At 42.3% G+C, this 25,415-nt stretch overlaps 1 protein-coding gene across 4 annotated transcripts in view; it reads left to right on the forward strand.

Moving 5' to 3' along the window:
• LOC111531657 (SH3 domain-containing kinase-binding protein 1) overlaps positions 1 to 25,415 on the forward strand; it is a 307,782-nt gene that overhangs the window by 77,913 nt on the left and 204,454 nt on the right. For 2 of the 4 annotated variants that reach the window (XM_026451886.2, XM_023198963.2), the window contains exon 2: positions 14,681 to 14,804. In XM_026451886.2, the coding sequence (XP_026307671.1) occupies positions 14,696 to 14,804 (109 nt within the window). In that variant the 5' untranslated portion in view covers positions 14,681 to 14,695. Of the gene's footprint in view, positions 1 to 6,076; positions 6,085 to 13,570; positions 13,807 to 14,680; positions 14,805 to 25,415 lie in introns of those variants that run through there. The other 2 variants (XM_023198967.2, XM_023198966.2) reach the window with 2 other exon arrangements.

The raw sequence follows: 25,415 nt of genomic DNA on the forward strand, positions 1-25,415 counted from the left end.
CTCTCCTTCCTCCCCCTTTTCTTCTCCCCCCTCCCCTTCCCCCTCTCTACCTCTCTCCTTCTCCCTCTCCTGGAAAAACACTAGAGCCTTCCAACCTCCTGTTCCATTCTGCTGCCCAGCTGTCAACCAGGAAATTCCCATCACACCTCCCCCGCCTCCTCTCTCTCATTGACTGTCCTGGATCCTGCATCCCTCTCTTTCTTGTTTTACTCACTTGACTTGGTGGAATGCACCCTCCAGTAGCCTTCTGAGGGAGCCAGTGCACGGAAGTAAATTTTTTGAAACTTCTTCAAAACCAACCACATTAGGAGTTGCATACTAAAAAGTTTTTCCTTTTAGCATTCAACTATCCCTTCTTAGCCCCTGGCCTGTGTCTGTTGGCAGGTGGGGTTCTCCCTCCTACTGATGGAGCCAGAGAATCCTGGGACCCAGAGGCTGTGCCATTATTCACAAGACCTTATTTAATCTTCAGAATGGTTTGACAAACTAACAAAACTGAGGCACCGAGGTTACGCCCTCAGCGGTATCAGAACCAGGAATTGAAGTGTCAGCTGCTTGGGCCAGGCTGCTGCCTTTCCTAATCTAGCTGCTCCTTACTGGAAGAAGGAATAACAGTACCATGCCCTGAGTGACACATGCCAGATGCATGCTCATGGTTACAGGGTGAGTCCAATTCTCGATTCCCACTTGTGTCTGGTTCCTGACAACTTGAGCTCTAGATAGCCATCCTTCTCTCTAGAAATACCTTACAGTTTGTTTGTTTGTTTATTTATTTTGAGACAGAGTCTCACTCTGTTGCCCAGGCTGGAGTGCAGTGCTGTGATCTCAGCACGTTGCAAGCTCTGTCTCCCGGGTTCACGCCATTCTCCTGCCTCAGCCTCCTGAGTAGCTGGAACTACAGGCGCCTGCCACCATGCCCAGCTTATTTTTTATATTTTTAGTAGAGACAGGGTTTCACCGTGTTAGCCAGGATGGTCTCAATCTCCCGACCTTGTGATCCACCCACCTTGGCCTCCCAAAGTGCTGAGATTACAGGTGTGAGCCTGCGCCCCCAGCCAAATTTTATTTTGTGTGTGTGTGTGTGTGTGTGTATGTGTGTGTATGTGTCGAGAGAGAGAGAGAGAGAGAGAGAGAGAGAGAGAGAGAGAGAGAGACCAACACTGATTTATAGCTCCTTATGGTAATTAAAATGCCCTGCCTATCATTTGTGTAAACTTGCTGTGATTATTTTTATTGCTACAGTATTTGGTTTCAAGCACTGTAAGAATGTCATCCCCCTCCTCCCATTCCTTTTGTGATGTGAAATGCTTCATTACTTAGGAATTTGCTGCTGATTGTACAGTTTAGCATTTGATCTTTTTGTTAACCACAGTCAGGTGACCACACATAGGGTAATTAGATTAACCCACCCCTCCTCTTCTCCACTGAAACAATGTAAAATCCAATATTCTATTAGCACATGCCTTCCGTAGATTAATGATCTTGGAGTTGCTGCGTGGAAATTTGCATAGCTCCCTACAGCTCTAAGAAATGAAAATGCCCAGCTGTCTAAAAGCTTTAATCAGGAAATGAGCATGAAATGGCATTGTTTTGTCACGGGCTTGGAATAATTTATTCTTGACAATCGAGTTATCGTGCATATAAATGTGTATAAACATTCTTTCAACAACCAGTAAACAGGTGCTTTTTTGTTTGTTAAAAATTCAAGATTTTCTTGACTTGGGCTTGGCTTTCAAATCGTTGGCCCTCATGCTGGTTGCTGCCAAAAGTTTATACTAAAGTCATTTTCCTTGTCTCTTCTCTTTTAAATGGCAGTTTCTGAAGGCTGGCCTTTCAGAGCAAGAACGGTCTTAGGGAGTGAAGGAATGGGGACATGGCCATAGGACCACCCGGGGTCATTCCTCACACAGCCCCTTCTTGCCTGTGTTTTCACCTCCTCTTGGGACCTACTTTCCCCATCTGTCAAATACAAATAATAATGGCCCCATCCCTTAATGTGGTTGTGAGCATTAAATGTGTTATGCCAAGTAAAGCCTTAGAAAAGTACCTTGTTCATGGAATACTCTTCATAATGGCGAGCTAATACCATAAGACATAGGGAAATGAAGATGCGATTCCGTTTCTTTTTGTATTTAAAAGATGCTAGGGCACTTAAATTTTTTTCTGTTAGACTATTAGTCTTGCAGGCAATTGTGACTGTAAATGCTTTCATTTATAGTGGCACACTGTTAAAAGAATGATAGAACTAATGATAATGGCTAACATTCATTGAATGCCTGGGAGTGAAACACTGAATAAGGCCTATTCCTGACTCTTGGGGCTAGACATAAGGACCCATGCTTACAGCCCAGGGGGTGAGGGCACTGTGACAGGCTCTTACTCATCATCAAAGCTGTTAAAAAGACAGCAGAAATGGCCGTTGGACCTTGGATGTTGCTTCCTCTTTTTTCTCCTCCAAGAGCAAGCTTTTTATCTAGCACGTGATTTAACAGTTCCTGTGTTGGGGGTGCTGTTTCACAGACTAGGTATGATGTAGCAAGAAACATTTAAAAATTTTTCCAGAGGAGACTTTGATGGAGAAAATGCCCATCCCTTAGGGGACTCGATTTGAGATCGTGTAATTAACGTTTTAGAGCATAATTAACCGAACTGTTTAGCTCTTTTTACTCGTACTCTGGACCCCAAAGAAAGCTGGATCCTACCCATGATAAACCTATCATCAATAACATTTAATGTTGCCTCTTTATATGCATTTTATTTTTCTTGATTGTCATGCCCTTTGTTATTCTTGCATTTCAAGAATCTTTTTTTTTTTTTGAAATGAAGTCTCACTCTGTGACCCAGGCCGGAGTGCAGTGGCGCGATCTCAGTTCACTGCAACCTCCACTTCCAGGGTTCAAGCAGTTCTCCTGCCTCAGCCTCCCGAGTAGCTGGGTTTACAGACACGTGCCACCATACCTGGCTACTTTTTTTGTATTTTTAGTAGAGACGGAGTTTCACCATGTTGGCCAGGCTGGTCTCGAACTCCTGCCCTCAGGTAATCTGCCCACCTTGGCCTCTCAGAGTGCTGGGATTACAGGTGTGAGCCACTGCCCCTGGCCTTGAATCTTGAACTTTATATCATATAATTGAAAAGAAACATTGATTATTGGGTTTTGCCTGATTTTCCCCACATCTTAACTTTCCTATCTCCTCTGCTTAATGAAACGTATGGACTGGAGAGCTTTCTATAAATCTTTTGTATATGTTAGCATGCACTGTTGGATCTTTAAAACCGGCAGTGGAAATTATATAGCTAAACTCTTATTGGGGCAGTGTCAACTTCTTCCTTGTGTCAGTCGAGAAAAATGACGAGACAAGTCTCAATCATTTTAGGAATTTTATTTGCCAAAGTTAAGGACACGCGCCTGAGAGACAGGTCCTATGCCTTTCTCTGAAGATGATTTTGAGGGCTCCCAAACTTAAAGGGGAAAGTGTGGGATATTGAGAAGTATACAATTTTCATGTAAGGGGGGGTAGGGAAAATAGTTATTCATGCCTTTAGCTTGGTAAATCTGCATTTTTTTTTTTTAACATAAGATAATATAGACAAATGGGGCAGAGGAAAAATGCAGGGAATCTGCGTTTTTACATAAGATAACATAGACAAAATGGGGCAGGAGAGCAATCAGATACACATTTGTGTCTGGTGAGTGGGGGACCCATAAAGATAAGCTATCAATTTACATTGCCATGGTGAAATCTTAACAGAAACACCTTAGGGTAAAGACCTTGGAGCTCACTAGGAATTTCTTTGTGGGTAAAATATGGGGTAGGCATGTAGCTTTTCATCTTGTAGCCATCGTATTTAGGAACCAAAAGAGGAGGCAGGTTTGCGGGACTCAGTTCCCAGTTTGACTTTTTCCTTTAGCTTAGTAATTTTGAGACCCCAGGATTTATTTTCCGTTCACACTTGTTTGCAAAAAAAAAAAAAAAAAAAAAAGTAGCAATCAATAGTTTAATGATCAGGAAATAGTAAACATATTTCAATTACTCAATGTTTAAGTTAATTAAAATTTTGAATGGCTAACACAGGCATATGGTGCCAGCTAAAAGGGACAAAATATATGCTTTCCCTGTCCCTCGGCCACCTGGTTCCCCTCCCTGGAGGCAGCCTCAGTTATCAGTTTATTGTGTGTGGCTTCTTTACATACAAATGTATACAAATGCTAGCATACGTTAGGCTTTTTTTTTTTCAAACCTAGCGACATGTCTTGGTGATTGTCTTTCTTGGTACATACACACTGGCTTCAGTCTTGGAGAGTGTTGCATGGGATTGATTTATGGCCATTCATCAGCTGCTCTCTACTGATATACATTTATGTTCTTTCAGTCTTTTGCTAATTTAAGTAATGCCGTAACGATTAATCTTGTACATATACTGTTTTGCACGTGTACAAGTATATATGTAGTTTAAATTCCTAGGAGTAGAAATACTGAGTTAAAAGGCACAGACATTTAAATTTTTGATAGTCAGTTGTCAAGTTGCCTCCCACATAGGCTGTACAAATTTATCAATCAATTTATACTCTCCTTAGAAAGTATGTGAGGCTTTCTTTCCCTCCACCCTTGCTGACATTATCAATTTTTTTTTACTGTTGACAATCTGACAGATAAAAATATCTCATTGTAATTTAAAAATTAGGTACGTCCCTCCCTAAACTGTCAAATTCTGGAGAGGTTTGTTCTTGGGGTCCTCATAGCCCCCATTCTTTGAGAGGACCAGCTGTGTGCCAGGCACTATGCCACGTGCTGTGAAAACAGACAGTATTCTGAGAGAGCCAGATTCTAGTGTGAGGACACATGTAAACATTATTATAATACAGTATGTAAATGCTACAATTCTAGGTATGAGAAAATAGCCAGAATGATACAGGGTCCTTCTGTGTACTGAGCACTGTCAGGCATCATTGTACAGGAATACCACTGTAATTTTCATTTCTCTCGTTGTAGCAGGACGAGCTGCATGCAAAACTCCTCAGACACCGAGTTAAAGAAGGAAGTGGTTTATTCGGCCGGGAGCATTGGCAAGACTGCTGTCTCAAGAGCCAAGCTCCTGGACTGAGCAATTCTTGTCCCTTTTAAGGGTTCACAACTCTAAGGGGGTGCGTGTGAGAGGGTTGTGATCAATTGAGCAAGCAGGGGGTACGTGACTGAGGGCTGCATGCACTGGTGATCAGAATGAAACAGAACAGGACAGGGATTTTTACAATGCCTTTTCATACAATGTCTGGAATCTGTAGATAACATAACGGGTTAGGTCAGGGGTCGATCTTTAACTACAAGGCTTAGGTCAGGCAGGCCCAGGCCTGGTTTCAGGTCTGGTTCCTAGGCGCCGGGCTACCTGCCTTTAGTTTCACTTCTCTTTCTTTTTCTGAGTGTAAAACAATATGAGGGGGGTCTGTCTCTCTTCCCTCGTTGTGAATGCAGTTAAGCATCTTTTTGAATGTTTGAGTCACGTTTTTCTTTCTTGTGTGACCTGTCCTTTGCTATTTTTTTGTTGGGTTATTGATCTTTTTGCTGATACTTTGTAGAAAGAGCTCTCTCTATGGAAGAGGCAACATTCCCCTAGTTTGTCTTTTGTCTTCATTGATGAATTTTGTCATTGTTGTTATTTGCTATGTTATATTCTTAGCTTTCTATAATTTATTTATTTTTATTTATTTATTTATTTATTTATTTTGAGACAGAGTCTCGACCTGTCACCCAGACTGGAGTCTGATGGCGCAATCTTGGCTCACTGCAACCTCTGCATCCTGGGTTCAAGCGATTCTCCTGCCTCTGCCTCCCAAGTAGCTGGGATTACAGGCACGCGCCACCACACCCTGATAAGTTTTTGTATCTTTAGTAGAGACAGGGTTTCACCATGTTGGCCAGGCTGGTCTCGAACTCCTAACCTTGTGATCCGCCTGCCTTGGCCTCCCAAAGTACTGGGATTACAGACGTGAGCCACCGTGCCTGCCATTCTGTAATTTATTGACCCTTTCTTTTCCGGCTTCTAAATTCTGTGTCAAAGTGTTAATTTTTTTTTGCCTTTCTGAGATTGTAGAAACATTCTTTATTTTCTTCTAATACTTTAAAGATTTAATTTTTAAATGAGTAAATTCATTTTGAATGTCTAATAGTCCCAGTTAAAGAAATAAGTATTGCTTGTTTTTTAAAAAAAGTTAGGGACTACATGAATTTTCTTACTGTATTATCTTCTTCCCTCTGCTCCTAAGCCTGATCTGCATCTAGTAAGGTGAGAAGTTGATGGTGATCCAGTCGTATCTTTATAGGGATGATACAGATCTCCATGTTGTTGCAGCTTTGGGCTCAATTGAGAATATTCTGCCTCTGATCACTTGAGGTCAGGAGTTCGAGACCAGCCTGGCCAACATGGTGAAACTTGGTCTTTACTAAAAATACAAAAATTGGCTGGATGTGATGGTGGGTGCCTGTAATCCCAGCTACTAGGCTGACTGAGACAGGAGAATCGCTTGAATCCAAGAGGCAGAGGTTATGATAGAGCAAGACTCCTCCCTCCCCCCCACCAAAGAAAAAGAAAATACTCTATTTCATCTATAGATAGCCATCTTGTCCATAACAGTCTACTAAATTGGTCATTCATCTGATAGATATTTTTAAGTGTCCAAACAACTGGTTGATATTGACACCCTTTGATCCAGTGGTAATAATCTAGATGTTTAGTGGGGTATGGCAAACATAAAGGCACCAACAGTCATGCAAGTAATTACACTGTACATCAGGAAGCAACATTATCTCTTTGGGACACAAAGGTAGCTGTTCATTTTTGTCTAGTGTCTGTCACTTGTTGTGGTCTTTATAGTGTTCATCCCTTTTCTGCAGGTCAAGAGCTTCTTGCCCTTGTTCTCATGTTCTTGTTATTTTCCTATTCGTGTTATCAGTGATTCTTGGGAGATAATACTGCAAGTATATGATATTGCAAATATGCAGTTAAAGATTGGCATAGAACACAGCAATAGACCTGTTACATTTCTTGAAATTTCCTTGTTAGCTTTGAGCTGAAAATACCATCGGAATATTTATCAGTGTATATCAAAGCACTTTTCTGAGCATCAGCATATTTTGTAAGTATGAGAAAGCCATTGTGGTGTGAGAACATCAATGTGGTTTTGCTATGTAATTTTAGGGCAAATTATGAAATATTTAAAGCATATAACAAATACCTGTGTGCCCACCACCCTTGCTTTATTAAATCCTCATATTTTGCCATATTTACTTTATATATTTTTTTCTTCTTTACAGTTCTCTCTAATGAAGTTGGTGCACTTGGTGGTTTGATAGCATGGGTATTTTCTTTTATCGTGGTAATCAGATATATTTTTTGAAGAAACAGAATCTTATAGCTACAGCTGAAGCTCCCCTTGGTAGTCTGCCATACGCTCAGAATACTTGCTGTGTCTTCCCAGGTGTTCTGAGACAGACCAGCCCTTTGTGAAGAGAGCCAAATACTGGGAAGGCACAGTCTCTGCACAAAGGGAACATACTCACGGGGCAGCTGTTCCTCAAACTTGCCTTTTGCTTGGGGCGAGGTGGGGTCAGGGGAGAGACTTGCATGTGGGGGAGCAATGTGCTATTCTAGGATTCTGTGTCTATTCAAAGCTCTCTTGATCAGTAGATTTGGTATAAGTGTTTGTTTTTAGTGATTTTTTAAAATCGCCTGCCAGTGGTAATTTTGCAAAATGGTTTTCTATGAACTAGTGCAGGGGACACAGCTGTGATCCCACAGCTACGTCTGGGTCTAAAGGAAGCCTTTCCTCCAGAAAGAAATAGAGCAGGATTGAGGGCAGGCTGATGAATGATGTCTGTTTTCCCTGCCCTGCTTCCACCGTAAGCCAAGGGGGCTCTGCCCAACCTCACTCAGCTCTTCGAATGCAGAGAGAAGTACCAGGACCAGCATTCTGGGCAGGTCAGGGTGGTGCCCAGCTTTCCCTGGTGTCCGTGGCCCCAGCCAGCTCTGTGTGCCAATACTGTTGGTGATAGGAGAGAGGGAAATCTGGCAAGATAGGGGGAAAACAGCTGAGGTGGAGAACAAGGATGCCCTCTTGGGAACAGATCCATTCATCTGATTGGATAGGTGAGATGAGACACGCGTGGCTTACCCACTCCATAGAGTGCATCTAGCACATTCCAACCACCTGCCCCATTGATGTTGATCCCAGAAAACATCTCACCACCTGAGATGAACATTAAAATACCCAAGCACTAGCTTTATGTATTTCTGACCTCCTAGGACGAAATATCAGTACATTTCAATTTAAAAGAATCTGTCTTCTTTCAGTTTAAGCATCTGTGGTGTTCTTTTAAATTGAAATTGCATACAGTGAAGTGCAGAGGTCTTAGAAGTACAGTTCAATGAATATTTTGGTCTGTGTACACCTGTGTAACCATCACCCAGCCTTCGTTATAGGACATTTTCATCCTCCCAGGAGGCTCCCTTGCACGCCTCCCCAAGGGTAACTGCTGTTCTGAGATCTCTCACCAGTGATTAATTTTACCTATTGTTGGGTTTCACATAATTGGAATCATACAGTATATAATCTTTTGTGTCTGGCTTCTATCATTCAACATTATGACTGTGAATTTCATCTGTGTTGTTATGTATAGTTCTTTTTAAAATAGTATTTGCTATTTAATAATGAGAGTAGATAATCAATTTGTATACTACTCTCTAATTCACTCTTTGATCCTGAAGACACCTCTTGGATCGTGTGTTTATTGTTGGACCTCTTTTACAGATGTCAAAAGGGCTGCGTGGAGACTTTAAGTATTGCCCCCAAGGTCACACCTCTGATAAATGATGACGTAGTACTAGTTCTGGTTTTCTGATGCACAGCATCATTCTCCATTCATCGTGAAGCCTGTGCCTTAACATGTGTTATGAATGGTGAAAGAAGTAAAGGATGAGAGGAGGGAAGGGCCCCCAAACTGCTCATATGTTGGTATTTTACGGTGTAGTATTTTGGTTACAGACTGACCAGTTAATTTAAAGGAGTTAACACTGAACCCAGCCAACTCGCCAGTACCTGTAAAGTGTGAAATGGATGGGGGAGGGAGAAGAGAAAAGAGGTAGCCAACATGGCTCAGCAGCCAGCCAGATCCAGGCAACGCAGCTTATCAGAAAGCAGACCATCCTAGCATAGCTTGCAGTTGCATGCACATCATGTATTTGCCCGGTGAGGCTGCTGTTTGCAGGCCGCTGAATGCGTCGTGGAAAATTTTTGCCAGAGTGGCATTATTGGGGCTTTTTGGTCTCTGAATGTGGGTGAGCCATCCCAGGCTCTGTTTGGTATAATGCTTTTGGGAAGGGAATGGTGTGAGTTCTCTTCCTTTTCTTAAGTGGTTCTTGTGACATAGCTGAAGTGTCCTTGCAGCATTGATATCTTATTAATGACCTCGGTTTTATTGTACATGCTGAGTTTCCATTGTTAAGAGATCAGATTTGAGACAAAGATAAACTGGGTTTCCTTTGTCTTCTGAAGAGGTTTGCTGATACTCTGTCTATATTGTCTTCAAGCAAGCAAAATCATTGCTGATTTATATATGTGGGCAGTTATGTATGCATTTCCATAAACCCTCATGGTCTGTAATTCTGGTTCAGGGTGTGGCCTCTACTACTGAGATTATAGGACCCAGGTTCTTAACAAATGGTAAAAAACACGGGCCTGTTGTTCGGAAAGTTGCGTTTAAAGACTGGGGGTTTAGGAACCCCCAGTCCCAGGAAATCCAGAGTCCCATGACCTGGATCAGAACCTCGGAGAGCTCCAGGGACATGGCTGTTGGCAGCTATGCAGAGGCAGGAGTTGCTCTAGTTCCAAGCCAACCCTCCCCTGCAGGAAGGAGCTCTTCTATGTGGATGGATAATAAGAGACTTCAAAGATTTGGGCCTAATAGTATTGGGCTTTATAGGTAAGGTGATCTGTTACATCATTTAATTGTGGAGGGAAGCTAAGGTTTCCACTGGAGCCATAGGCTGAGTGGTTTTGAGTCTCCCTCCTATAGTCATGCCACTGATTCTTCTTAGGAGGTGAGATGTAGCAGAAGAGCTCTGCCTAGAAGGCTCAGAGTTTGGTCTCGTGGCCAGCTCTGCCCCTTGCTAGCTTTGTGGCCTTCATCTGGTCTTGCATCTTCTCTGACTGGGTCTCACTATTCTTGTATAAAAATATATGTTTGGCAAAATCAGATTTTTTGTTTTTTGTTTTTTTGTTTTTTCCTGAGAGTGTTGTTGTTAGGAACAAGTGAAAAAATAGCTGCTAAAGTACTTTAATTTATAAGCCTTTGCCAGTGTACAGTTGTATCATTGCTAGCATCATCACCTATTTTTAGAGCCTGTGGATGGGAGTCCATGACGCCAGGATTCTGTGAACATAAGGTGTTGTCCAAGCAGTGCACCACCCCCCAACTTATATTTGCATGGTAATTGATTCTGTGGGGTCAGCATGCATGTCAGATATTTTTAGCCAGAAGCAAGTACACAGGGACTTGTGGTTTGCTGTTCAATTTGAAAAGTGTTTGAATGAAAGCTTGTCCTGTGGTCTTTTGGAAGTAACTGGAGATTTCTGTAGGGACTGACAAGAACAACAGACATTTGAGTGTCCATTATGCAGAGGCTGAATTGGGAGGGGAGAGATTGGAGGCAAGAAGACGTGATTATAATCCAGGCAGGACTCTGGGAAAGAGTGGTTAAGAGATGAGCTCTCGCTTGTAATCCCAGCATTTTGGGAGGCCAAGGTTGAGTAGATCACTTGAGGTCAGGAGCTTGAGACCAGTCTGGCCAACATGGCGAAACTCTGTGTCTACTAAAAAATACAAAAATTAGCTGGGCAAGGTGGCATGTGCCTGTAATCCTAGCTATTTGGGAGGCTGAGACATGACAGTTGCCTGAACCCGGGAAGTGGAGGTTGTAGTGAACTGAGATCATGCTGCTGTACTCCAACCTGGGGAAAAGAGTGAGACCTTCTCCAAAAAAAAAAAAAAAAAAGAAATGAGAGAAATGAACTCTGAAGCTAGACAGGTTGAGTTCCAATTCTGGCTCCTACTTGTTTGACCTTGAGCAAGTTTGCTTAGCCCCCTGGGTCTTGGTGTGTGTGTGTGTCTGAGTAGGGCTATAGTGTAGATTAAAAGTTGCAGTCCAGGTGAAGCTCTTAGAGCAGGGTTTGGCACATGGTAAACACTCAAATGTTAGCTGCTATTCATGTGGGGGTTTTCTGTTCCTTTTATTGTGGTAATATATGTAACATAAAATTTACCATTTTAGTTATTTTAAGTGTACAGTCAGTAGCATTAATTACATTAGAATATTGTGCAACCATCCGTATTATCTATGTCCGAAACATTTTCACTACTCCAAAGTGAACCCTTTAACTATCAAATAATAACTCCCCATTCTGCCTCTCCCAACCTTTCAGGTAACCTCTAATCTACTTTCTATCTCTATGAATTTGCCTATTCTAGATATTTCACGTAAGTGGAATCATACAATGTTTGTCCCTTTGTGTCTGGTTTATTTCACTTAGCATAATGTTTTCTAGGTTCATCCATGTTGTAGCATGTATCAGAACTTTATTTCTTTTCGAGGGTGTATAATATTCCATTTTGTGGCTATAACCACATCGTGTTTATCCATTCATGTCTTAATGGACACTTGGGTTATTTCCTTCTTTTGGCTATTATGTATAAAGCTGCAGTAAACACTGGCATACAAGTTTGCCTTGGGGGCAAAGCTTTAAATTCTGCTGGAGTTCCTGCTTTCGATTCTTTTGAGTATATACCTAGAAGTGGAATTGCTGGATCATGTGGTAATTCTATATTTAACTTTCTAAGGAGCTGCCATACTGTTTTCCACAGGAGCTGCACTATTTTACATTGCCATTAGCAATATACAAAGATTCCAGTTTCTCCATAACATCAACACTTGTTTTCTTTTAAAATTCTAGCCATCCTAGTAGGTACGAAAGGCTATTTCATTGTGGTTTTCATTTGCATTTCCCTAATGACTAATGATGTTGAACGTCTTGTCACGTGCTCATTAGCCACTCGTATGTTTTCTTTGGAGAAATGTCTGTTCAAGTCCTTTGCTTGGCATTTATGTTTTTTCCCCTTTATGTTTTTAAGATATTACGGAGGATGAGAAAGAAACAGAGAGACTGAGAAAGTAGAGGCAGCCAGACTGGGTGACTGCTTAGATAGGGGGATAATACTGAGTTTCTACTCTGGGTAAGTGGGTGGATGATGGGGTACCAAACAAGACAGGCTGCCCTTTCCTGGGAGAAGGGGCAGGTTGGAGAGAAGGTATTGGCTTTGGGTGGGGCTGCACTGAGCCTGGGTGTTATCCAGGTGAGGAGCCTGTAGAATTAACTGCCACGGCCATGTGTCCGATTGGTTTCTGTGAAAAAAATGCAAGACATATTTTAGGTTTTGTCTCCTTCCTGCTTCCACCTAAAGAAGCAACTTAAGCACTTCAGTTATCATTCAGCTTCTCTATTTGACAAATGTAAACAATCACTGGGGGAACAATGGAGTCTGGAATTTATGGGCCAGCCTCTCTCTTGGTGCCAGTTTCTCAGCCCTTCAGCACCTGCTCTTGATCAGACCAGTCCTTCCCAGCCAGCTGCTCCCCATGTGCTGCTCTGAAGCATTGGGGAGTAGGGGTGAGCCTTCTTGAGAACCATGGCTTCTGAGGCTTTCTCCAGGGACCACCCCAGCCTCACAATGCTGGCGCTGCTTCTCTCGCCCTTCCCCGGCTGCATGCCATTAGCAGTTAGTGCTAAGTAGACACTTGCTATGTCGTCCTCAACCCACTGACTTTCTCTGAATTACTCCTTGGCAAAGTTGGGTGTTGTGCTCTGTTGTGTTACTGCATCACGTTGTGTCTAGGTGGGGAGTTTGTGCATGCACAGTCATACCCATACTGGGATGGAAAGTGAGGTTTGAGCAACTGTTCTTCCCCCAAAGAAGCAACCGGTGAGGAAATGAGCCCACTTGGTGACTTGTTGTCTTTACTTTCAGAGCCATAGCAGGCTGGCAGCCATCACCAAGTTAGCATCCTGTCATGTGGCTCAGGCGGGCAATGTTTGCAGATTGTCCCCTGATGCCATCTGCCTGTGAGGCTACAGGAACCCCCAGCAACTGCTGCTCTAGCAGGTGCTGGGGCTGCTGAGGTAGGTGTCCCTGTACATACATGCGAGCACACACAGCTTTGTGTGGTATGCAGAGGTACCGGTGTTGGCCTAGGGCTGAGCTTCACCTAGTTAGGCCTCTGGGACACCAGTTGAAACGCTCAACCTAGCAAAGCGCCAGCCCCAGTTGTTGGTTTCCGGTGGGGCCCTAGTAAGGGAGGAAGAGAGGGGTGAGGCTGCTGTGAACAGAGCCAGCAACTGGGGAATTGGATATGGTAACTAACACACTCTTGCGTGTGCAGGAAGCTGCGGGGAGTGGCATTGTTTTGACAAACTTTTGTTGCTTTCTTTCTGCCTCTGCCCTCTGCTCTGGCCTAATCATGGCCCTCTACCTTATTTAGCATCTCTGTTCCTTCCAGGGGGGAGCCCATCCCCATTTCTTACCTCATGGGCTCTTTTTAAGGAACACATTCCTCATCTTTGAGCTCTTCCTGACATTCAGCCATGCTTTGGATCAGCCCCTAAGCTTTCACTTTTCCCCAAGTTACTGTGATTATGGATTCAGACAAGCCTAGAAGCTCCTTGCTCCTTTGGGGGGGAATTCCTGTATGCAGACTTACACTTTGTGAGTCACTATTATCTTGGTCTATTAATGCTTTTGAAAACAATTATGTAAATTATTAAAGCAATTTGAAATAATTATATTAGCCATCAGACTTTAGACATCTAGATCTTAATGGAGCTTTGATTAAGAGTCCACCTAGAGTGGGGGTCAGTGAACTTTTTCTGTAAAGGGCCAGATATTTTAGACTTTGATCTCTGTTGCAACTACTCAATTCCGCTAGTGTAGCATGAAAGCAGCCGTATAAAATACTTAAATGCCTGAGTATAGTTGTGTTCTAATGAAACTTTATTTACAAAAGTGAGTGGTGAGCTTTCATTTGCTGACCCCTGATCTAGAGTGATAAGCCGTCCTTATTTTTTTTTTCTTTGTTGAGAGTTGAAAAGCCAGAGGGACTTGATGACTATAAATGCATCAGAATCATCTTCTTTTGGGTTTAGTATCCTTGTGAGCACAATAGTAATTTGGGAATATGCTTCTTTAAATCTCTGTTGAGAAGAAGAGAAATCAGAAGCCTTTTTAAGGGGGTGAGTCTGCTTGGCCAAAGCTTGTCATTGTTTAGCAAGAACAGGCTGTCACTTAGAGCTGTATGGTGGCTTTTATGTTTCACTCATTCTCTTTATAATCACATGGAATGGCCATAGTTACATAAGGTCACCTCACCATACTGGGGCTTATTCCATTTTGTAGGACCAGGTGCTTCTCTAATAAATGTAAGAAAACTACAAAAATACAGAGATGGTGTTTTTAAAACATCATGTTATGCTAAGTTGGCATTGCTATAGTTCATTTCCAGAAAGATGAAGCTTAAGATAGTCCAAGAGGCATTCTAAAGTTTCAAACTATAATCTTGTTTTCCTTTTATCTGTCCTCACAGGAAATAAAGAAAGAGATGAAGAAAGACCCTCTCGCCAACAAAGCTCCAGAAAAGCCCCTGCACGAAGTGCCCAGTGGAAACTCTTTGCTGTCTTCTGAAACGATCTTAAGAACCAATAAGAGAGGTATGGAAAAGGAAAAAGAGGTCCCCTCCCTGCGCACAAAAACTGGAAACTTCTGGTGAACTGTGTCAAACTTTATATTGCTGAAAAATTGAATAGAGTTTGTCCTTTTGGTTTTTGGTATGTATTTTGGAGAGACACACATACACACACACACTTGGCAAGTGACTGCATGTATAGTAACTGTAATAAAGGGAACTAATAAAAATATTTTTTGACAGTGGGAAAGTGGACTACATTTGTAAATGATGACTTTTCTGGGGCTTTAGATTTCACTTTCATATCTATTCTTAGGGATGAAAGGTGAATTTAGAGAATGCTGTGGTGCAGGCCTGAGCAGTGTGTCTGACCATACTCTCCTTTTAATTTAAGGCAAACCTTATCAAGTTCTTTCTCCAAGTGCTAGGCTCCGTACCACAGACCCTGCCTGTCTGAGTTTATGAGGCAGAATATGCAAAGATATAGCTAACACATCTGTCTGACCAGAAGACCTTTAACAATCTTGTTTTCTCTCTTTTGAGATCTCAAGGCAGATTTTCAGCTATCAGCTTGTTGGAGTTTTGTTTTTTCTCCCATCCCCTCTTGGTGATAATTGTTTGAAGTAATGTGAGAGAGAATAGAAGACTATAGAGACGACCTCACTCAATTTTATACTGTGGGCACCCTAAGGTCCCTCAGTTTTCCCCGACCTCGGACCAGCCAGGGCACATGCTGAGCATGCCTGTAGGTTAGCGCTTGGCTGCCAGCTTTTAGTGGGCTTATTACTTCCTTAAAGAGAAATAGAGAGCTGTTCAAAAGGAGGCACAGGAACTAGATTAGCAAAGGGTTCCATTAACCAGAAAAAAAGAAGACGGGTTTACATAACCATGGGGAAAAAGAACAGCTAATCTTTCATAAAATTTAGACAGGATAAGAATTTGTCTAGTAAACTGCCCATTGATCATAGCTTTGTGCCTCTCTTCCTTCCTGTCTCTTCCTCTACTGCCTCCAGCTGCCCTGGGTTACATTTCCCTTTTTGAATTATTCAGATCAGATATTGGCTGGAGGCCCACGTTGGTTAGCAGCTATAGGATTTTCTTTCTTTTCTTATTTTGTTAAATTCATCCTACCAAAGCAGGGGATTTCCCATTTTAAGAATTAAGTGCCTTTGCTGTAAAACTACAGCCTTGCCCAAAAGTGCCTCCTGATTCTTGCAAATAAGCTCTCAAACTCCTGAGACCTGCATTCATTGGATTTGGTGAGCTAGAGTTCAGTGTGTCTTCTTTCTGTACTTCCAAACCAATGAGAAGGAGCCCTCCCATTCCTCTGCTTGCCTCTTAGGTCTGCGGGCACAGCAATTGTACACACGTTGACCAGCGGCAAGGCCTCTTTGGCCAGCTCTGGTTTTTGTCAAGTCAATAAGAGATTTAAAGTAATTAATTAATTTAACAAGAAAAGGAATTAATTAAGGTAAGGAGTTGAGGTAATTATTTGGATGAGTTTAGTAAAATTACCTGAGAACTTTAAATCAACGAAGGAATAGAATTTTTCAGATGATTATCTCTTCACCACTGAAAATCTGGCCTCTCAGTTCCCCTATGGAATTTTTCATTCACCAAAAATTGGAATGCAGAGGGAGGCTTAACTGCCTTACATTCCATTTTGAAAGCCTTCTGCCTTGGACCTACAGCCTGGTTATGGCCAACCTTTCACTCTGAGGCATTTTATATATGGAATCTGCCGGTGATTGTGGGACCCGAGTACACGGAGGCATTCTCTAAATATGAAGTCGATAACAAATCATCTTCATTCTGTCCGAGGCTTCACCCTGACCTCCTGGGTCACCTGGGCCTAACATAAATTTCCAGCTGAAGGGAAGCATTGTGTACCAGGCCCAGGGCTGCCTCTGGCCCTCCCCCACGCATCAAGACTACCAGTATTCTGCTACCCCTTATAATAAACAGCGGGGGTAGATTGATTGGCCTTGTCAGGCCAGATAAATAGTTCATTGTACTGAGCTCAAAAGCTACATTTTTTTCCCACCCAAAATCAATGAAAAAAACACTTTTCCCCCCCTTAAAACAAGGATCAGAGGCTAAATCTGTGGGATGATTCTAGTTACTTGTAAACGCTTCTGTCCAACTAATTTTTAAAGTTTTATGAGTTATTGTAAATGGCTGAAGGGGCCTCCTCCCCCTTTACTTCCATCATCAAGCTTTGTCTCCAGCAGCCTTTCGGATGTTTTGGTCTATTACTGTTGTTGTGGCTATTAGGGAAGGATGTTGCTTTCAGGATTTATTAACAGCCTGCTTTGATTAGCTAACGTGGGATCTTAGAGGATATGAGTTGAGTCCACCTTGTGATTCAGCCTTGGACCCTTGTAAGAATTTAACAGAATGAACACAAGTTCTCTTCCTTCAACTTGATCAAAGATGAGATGACTGTTTTCTTTATATGGACCTTATCATTTGATACATGCTTGAAGTTGGTTTAATAATGGAAGATTGATGTCTGTTTCTATCATGAGTCTGAAACTGAACCACTTCATTGGGTCCTGAACTTCAGATACTCCTAGCTGAAGAAGTTTGCCCAATTGTGTCCAGCTGTTTTTGCATCTTGTGACATGCCTCACTTTGCAGCAACTGCAAACAGGTAGTAGTCCCTCACATTGCGGGATGAGTTCACCCTCCCCAGACACCTGCATAAGGTCAGAAGACATCTTGGGTTTGAAGGAAGCGACTCATAACCTTGAGAAAAAGCCAGGGCTATGGAAACCTTAGTTTGGGGACTGATTAGTTTCAGTTTTCAGCTTTAACATTTGTAAACGTCTGCAGAATTGATTTAGGGAGGTACTGGAATGACTCCATGGGCTTTTCTTTCTTTTTTTTTTTTTTTGAAACAGGGTCTCACTCTGACATCCAGGCTGGAGTGCAGTGGTGTGATCATGGCTCACTGCAGCCTCGACCTCCCCAGGCTCAGGTGATCCTCCCACCTCAGCCACCTGAGTAGCTGGGACTACAAGGCACGAGCTACCACACCTGGCTAATTCACTGATGTTTTGTAGAGCTGGGGTTTTGCCATGTTGCCTGGCTAGTCTTGAACGCCTGGGCTCAAGCAAGCCTCTTACCTCAGTCTCCCAGAGCGCTGGGATTACAGGTATAAGCCACCGTGACTGGCTGGCTTTTCATTTGAGAAGATGATGTGACTGGAATTGAGAGAGAGAAAGTAGGTTCTCCCAGCTGACTTGGCAGCCACTGACTATACATTCTGGCATTAGAACCTTAGGGGTACTTGTGTCTGTGCCCACCTCTGGCCATTTCTGTGGTCCTTACCTGAGTCACAGTGAAAGAGCTTCCTGTTTAAAACAAGCCTTTCCTGAGGAATAAGAAGTCATTTTTCATTTAAACTTGCAGCATGGATGTTGTATGTTCTGAACTTATCCCAGACTCCAGTATATTAATGAGTTACAGCCAGAAAATGTGAAAACTTTACTTGGAGCCAAATGTCATTCTCTTGATGAACCAGACAGAAGAGAGTTGTCTGTTTTCTTCTAAGAATGATTTATTCTTTTGTTTCTTCTATCATTAAACCCATAAAAGAGAATGATGGGCCCTCCTAAATTGGAACACTGATATATAGAGACTTTTTAAAAAAAGCATTCAAATGCCGCGATTGCGCCATTGTACTCCAGCCTGGGCAACAAGAGTGAAACTCTGTCTCAAAAACAAAAACAAAAACAACAACATTCAAATGTTGAATTTAGAAGAAAAATGGAATAAAATGGAAGTTTGAACGGTTAATAGCAAATATCCTAAATAGGTTCTTGAAAATGAACAGTGGATTTTTGTCCATTTGAATATAGATTTTTATCTACTTGAATTAAAAATGAAATAAAAAATCAAGCTGGACACAGTGGTCATGCCTGTAATCCCAGCACTCTGGGATGCTGAGGTGGGAGGATTGCTTGAGCCCAGGAGGTCAAGACCAGCCTGGGCAACATAGCAAGACCCCACCTCTCGGAAAAATAAAACAATTAGCTGGGTGTGGTGGCATGCACTTGTAGTCCTAGCTACTCAAGAGGCTGAGGTGAGAGAATCTCTTAAGCCCAGAAGGGAAGGTCAAGGCTGCAGTGAGCTGTGATAGCGCCCCTGCACTCCAGCCTGCGTGCCAGAGTGAGACCCTGTCTCAAAACAAAAAACACAAAAACGAAAAAAAAAAAAAAAAAAAAGAAAAAATTATTTGATCCTTAGGAGGATTTCCTGGCTAACTTTATTCATGTGATCAGTTAAGTATCCAGGCTGCCATCAATACCCTGCTGGCCCGTGTGAGTACCAGGTTCCATCTGAGGGTTCTCGTTTGCATTGTCAACAGTGCATGTGGAGAAGATGTATCTCAGCCTCTCTCTGAACCTCTCCTGTTGCCTAGAATTTTGGACGTTGTTCCTTCCTCACTTTTTGGTAGACGTTCATGAACATTCAATAGCACATGTTTTAGTGCATGCCTACTATGCACCTGGCCTTGTACTTGGTACTGGGGCAGATAAAGACTGGAAAAACATCAGCCAGTCCTGCCTGCAAGTAACCTCAGTCTGTTGTATCCCTTGGGAAACGTTGAGAAAGTGCTGCATGTTTCTTATATCATTTTGATGGCAAGGTGGGGATGTGTCTTATATTTACTTCTGTCATTCTGAATGTGAAGCCACTCCGTGGGTTTCTGGTTGGCTTTATATGTCCTTGTTTCTATTTCCAGTTTATCATGAATTCAGTGTTTGGTAAGTCTCTATTGTATTTTGCACATTTATTATTTTTTGCTATTATTATTATGCTCTCCTGATATAGAATGTATTTTATAGTCATCTTTTTAAGTCGCTCTGCTACTTTGGCATCTGCCTTCCCAAAGATAAACTGCTTTTACCATCTTTATTTAAGGTTTGTTATGCATTTGCATTTTACTGCCCCTTCCAGAGATTAATGCTGAAAGATCTGACGGTTTAAAAGATGTTATTTGTAACAGGTCTAGCTCTGATGCTACGAGGTGAGATCGTCTGTCTCATGAGATTCAAGTTAAGATGGGGGAGGGTTGCTCTCTGAATTGATAAGTGGGTATGACTGATTGTAGAACATTGCTCTGTGGGTTCATTTCTGGTGTGTTTAATCCTTCAGACAGGTTCCGTTCAAAAGTTTTCCTTAACAGAGGGATCAACGGCTGCTCTTCCTCTGGTGACACACTGTTGCTTTAAAAGTTAGTACAGAAGTTCTTCCACATTAACATGGGCCTCGTGTTTGCCACACGGAAGGGCTCTCCATTTTGGTCTGCTGCCTGTAGCTGTCAGAATAATTTTGCTTAATGTTTACCTTTCTTCTCATAGTTTCAGCGCTGGTCATTCCTATCCCTAAACAGATCTAAGTGACCGGCCATCCTTTTCCCCCTTCCCCTGAAGGAGAAACGTTTTTTCTAGCTTTTAGTGTGTGGGCCTGGAATGCTCCTCATGGTGCCAAGGCGGTGGCATGGATCTTGATAAGCTGTGAGCTCTTTGGCAGAAATGAAACTGTAAACAAAGGATGGAAAAAAGTATGTCCTTAATAAAGAAAATGTCAACCTCTTTGGTTTGCCAGTGGTTTGTTAAAGTAAATGTGAGATCTGGGGGGCGGCGGGGGGGGGGTTTGTTTGTAGAGATGAGACTTTGTTTCTTTCCAATTTTCTACTGGAGAAAGAAATGTGAATTCTCGCCAGTTAACTGGGAATCTGAAAATGTGGCATTTGGGGTCAGACTTTTCTTTGAGTTTCAAGATTGCCTGTTGATTTTATGTAAGGAGCTGGTGTTTATGGACAGATAGAATAAAAGTTAACAGAAGACATTACTGTTGTATAGAATCTCTTGGCTGTCACCCGAGCTGGTCTTTCCCAGGGGAAATGAAAATCTGGCGACCTGGCAGTAAATGGGGATGGGTATGGTATATAGTCGTTCAGTAATATATAACTCTGTGTGAATGTATCTGTATATGCATCTGTAGTCTTATTTTCCAGTGAGCCTTCATTCTCAAAAGCTCGAGAGTCAAGAGCCTTTAAAGAAGTCTTTTAAAGTAACTGATCCCTGGCTGCGTTTCTGGCAAGTTTTACTGGGACACTGCGTTGTTAGCACCAGCAATTAATGTTAGAGTGTGTGTTGCCCTTGTTCATGTTATTTTCTGAGCCTGTTGAGCCTAGAGTGAGGGGTGGTTAAATACATGGTAAGAACTACATAGAAGGGTATAGCGATCATGTTGCGATTATGTATGGGTCACTGATAAAATTGGTTTTTAGATTTTTTTTCTGTTATATTTAATCTCCTTTCTATCTCTGTGTCTTCTGATTTCAAGACATTAACACTAATGAGTCTCCCATGGATTAGTCGTGGGTTTAGGACTCCCGCCATACTCCTGCTGGTGTCCACCCAAATCCACCTAGAGGACAAGCCATGAAGTGGGTTTGTGGTGGTGGCTCCACCTGGTGGCTCTCCTAGGAAGCTCCTCTTTCTGCCCACCTTTTCTTTCTCCTTGGGAGAATCTTTTTGTTTGTTTGTTTGTTTGTTTTAAAACTTTTTTATTGTGAAATATACATAACAAAATTTATCTTAACCATTTTTAAGTGTACAGTTCAATGGCATTGAGTACATTTGCAACATTGCACAGCCGTTACCACTATTCATTTCCACAACTTTTTCATCATCCCAAACAGAAACTCTGTACCTATTAAACTGTAACTCCCCATTTCTCCTTCCTTCCAGGCCCTGGTGACCACTCTTCTACTTTCTGTCTCCATGAAATTCCCTATACTAAGTACATCATACAAGTAGAATCATACAGTATTTGTCATTTTGTGACTGGCTTATTTTATTTAGCATGTATAATTCCTAAAGTTTCATCCACATTGTAGTATGTGTCAGAATTTCCTTCTTTGTTAAAGCTGAATAATATTTCATGATATGTAAATACCACATTCTGCTTATCAATTTATTGTTGATAGATATTTGAGTTGTTTCCACCTTTTGACTAGTATGAATAATGCTTCTTACAAGTTTTTAAGATGGAAAATTCTAAACATATACAAAAGCAGACAAAAAACATGATGAGCCCCCATGAACAATGATCAACTCATCAACAATAATCAACTGATGGCCAATTTTGCTTCATCTATATCCCCACCTACCTCCTCCCATCCCATATTATTATGAGCCATCTCAAACATCATACAGTAATTGTTTCTGGTTTACAGATGAGGAAGCTAAAGCACAGAGAGGTTATGTTATCAAGGTTACAGAGCTCATAAGTGATGGACCAAAATTCAAACTCAGGCAGTGTGATGACTGGGCTCAAACTTATAAGCCTCTGTGTGTGTGTGTGTGTGTGTATGAGTGTGTGCTCAGATTGTTGCTCCTCTTTCTGCCCACCTTTTCTTTCTCCTTGGGAGAATCTTGATGGAAGATGCCTTTGATTCCTCTGACTCAGTGTTCATTATTTGTACAATTCCATCCCAGACCCATGGCTTCTCACATTACTTATGGATTTTTTTTTAGCCCCTTTGCTTTTTCATCTAAGAATTTCTCATTGAACTCATAGAATCTGTTTCCTGATCCTTGTTCTATCTGTGATACCCCTACGGACCTGGATTATTGTTAATGAGGATTAAAAAAAAAAAAAAAAAAAAAAAGGACTCCCGTAGGCATGACTCTAGGTATAGATATTAATTTGGACAAAATAAAGAATCACACTGAAATCCCTGTAAGTATCTATGTCAAAGTCTCCTCCTTAATAGCTCCAAGTACCCTTAACTACTTCTTCACTTCTTGTTGAACCCATTTTTCCTCAAAGGAGCAATATTTTATTACCGATGTTGTTTTCAATTGTCAGCAGGTGGTGAAAGTAAAAAGCCAACTTACTTTCTTGGCTTCGTTATTGTTTCATTATTGTTTGTGAATTCTCTACAGGCAGCCCCTTCTTGCCTGGGCACAGACTGCCCCCGCTTGGTATGTCACTGAGCATAAGTATTTTTGATAAATAAAAATGTCTTTTATTTAATCTCATTATTTTTCAGTTTTTAGTTGATAATATTGCAGATGTGACTTATTTTAGCTGCATTATGGGTCAGTCTAGGAACTTAATCATCATTTATAACTTTGCTTCTATGGGAATAATGCATTCAGAGTTCCAAACTCTCTGCATGAGGCACGTATAAGTATTTTTTTGTGTTTGTTTGGAGGCAGAGTCTTGCTCTTTCCCCTAGGCTGGAGTGCAGTGGCGTGTCTCGGCTCACTGCAGCCTTCGCCTCCCGGGTTCAAGCCATTCTTCTGCTTCAGCCTCCTGAGTAGCTGGGATTACAGGCGCCTGCCACCATGCCCAGCTAATTTTTGTATTTTTAGTAGAGACGGGGTTTTGCCGTGTTAGTCAGGCTGATCTCAAACTCCTGACCTCAATTCATCTGCCCTCCCTTGGCCTCCCAAAGTGCTGGGATTACAGGCGTGAGTCACTGCGCCTGGCCAAGTCTGACTTCTTTTTTTTTTGTTGTTGCATTGCTGACATGAATCCTTAAGTACCTTTGTAAAAGTCAGAGTTCATATAATCGTTGCCCACTGAAGTTTGCTCATGTTGCAGAGGAGTTTATAATTCACACAGTATAGAATGCTGGAATTGTGCAAGCTCCACACAGTACACTGGGCTTTGAGGATAACTTTGGGTTCAATCACTTTGCACCATTGTATATGGTGCTTATTTTCACAAGGCCTGAGTTGGATCTTAGTGTGCCCAAGTTTGAGGCATGTCGTGAAAGTGGGTCCTATTGTATATTTCCATCTACTAGTGAGGAGACCTTACACCAAGCGTGACATGCTCAGATAGAAACCAGCCCAGCATTTCCCAGTGTGTGTTGTATGGAATTATAGCCCTTCTGAGTATTCCACAAAGGAGTGATGCGGGGAGAGACAGACAGACAAGCGGGGAGAGAAAATTGCCTCTCTGGTCAAATTTCAGCTACAGCTGCAGCACTAACACTATCTTAGAGACTGACAAGCACATTAGCATAGTACAGGCTCTCAGATGGTCTATGGTAAGGAGACCTGCTAATCTTTGATCATGGAACTGCATGTTACTGAATACTAGTTAAGACTTCACTTTGGGATATGTCGGGCTTTAAGATACAGGACAAGGAGCTCTGTAAGCATCCTCATTTCTTGGGTCCTTGTATCTAACAATGAGGCTTAGACACATGAGAGGAAGTCCTAGTCTGGGCTTTGGCATGAAAAGAAGACTGAGGAGACCCAACCTAGCAACTGGTGAGGCCAGGATGTTCAGGTCTACCTGGGACTTGGATCACGACGGGACCTGCGATTCCAGAGGTGATTTTTATTACGACAACAGTCTCTACATAGTCAACGTAGTCTCATTGCCTTCTCTACTTGCTTTGATTGAAAGACAGAAGTCTTAGGTTTTCTTGATGCCATTAAAACACTGAACATTTATAAAGAAGAGCCTTGTTCTTCTCTCCCTATTAGTGAAACAGGCTGGCATTTGAGTTCAAGTCATAAATCCACATGTGGGGTTGTGAGGAAAAACCACATAGCCTGCCTTTTTAGAATTCTGGAATCACAGAGTTACAGAAGTTACACAGGGCCCTACTTATTGACATCCCAGGCGAACGGACATGGAGCCTCTGTCCAGGGAATTGGAAAGGACACTCCTCGGCTCTGGCCTTGGCTAAGCCCCACATGGGAGCCTCCTTTCCAAAGGGAAGTTTTTCTGGGTAGGGAGCTGCTAGATTAATGAAAGGTAATTAGACCAGTGTGATGACTCACGCCTGTAATCCCAACAGTTTGGGAGGGCAAAGCTGGAGGATCTCTTAAGCCCGGGAATTCAAGACCAGCGAGATATAGTCTCTATAAAAAATACAAAAATTAGCTGGGCGTGGCAGTGTGTGCATGTAGTCCCAGCCACTTGGGAGGCTGAGGTGGGAGGATTGTCTGAGCCTCGAAAGTGAAGATTGCAGTGACCTGAAATCGCACCACTGCACTCCAGCCTGGGTGACAGAGTGAGACCCTGTCTCAAAAAAAAAAAAAAAAAAAAAAAAAAAGGAATTAATTAGAGGTAGATGATATTTAGGTGCTGGTTGCATTTGTTGCATTATATGGGGACAGCAGCTGTATTCACTTGCAGTAAGCTCTGGAAAAGGGGCATTTTCTTCTACTTACATCTATTGATCTGTCATCACAGCCTGCTCTCTCTGATGCCGTATGCAGCCTCAGCTTAGTCTTTGGACTCTTGGCTTTTTGTGCATCTGAAGTCTTAAGACTGTTGTACCCAAACAATGAGGATATTTCATGGCCCACCTCCCTAACCCATGGTTAGGCCAACAGCGGGCCCAGCTGCAGTGCCAGGTGGGCTGCCTTCATTGTTGCAACCAGGAAGGGAAAGAGAGACCAGCCAGAAGCTTCCCCTGCATGTGCCTGTGCATGAAAAAGAGCATTTGAGGAGGAGGACTTGCCTGCTTGTCGCATTTGTGTTTCTCTGGAGACCTGAATAGTCTCAGTGGCAGCAGGACCCTGTCTCAGGGAGGATGGCTGTTGGGAGGCCCCAGACCACTCCTGCTGCACCTCCACAGCTTCTG

The sequence above is a fragment of the Piliocolobus tephrosceles genome, chromosome Y, assembly GCF_002776525.5.
Source record: "Piliocolobus tephrosceles isolate RC106 chromosome Y, ASM277652v3, whole genome shotgun sequence".
NCBI classification, from domain to species: domain Eukaryota; kingdom Metazoa; phylum Chordata; class Mammalia; order Primates; family Cercopithecidae; genus Piliocolobus; species Piliocolobus tephrosceles.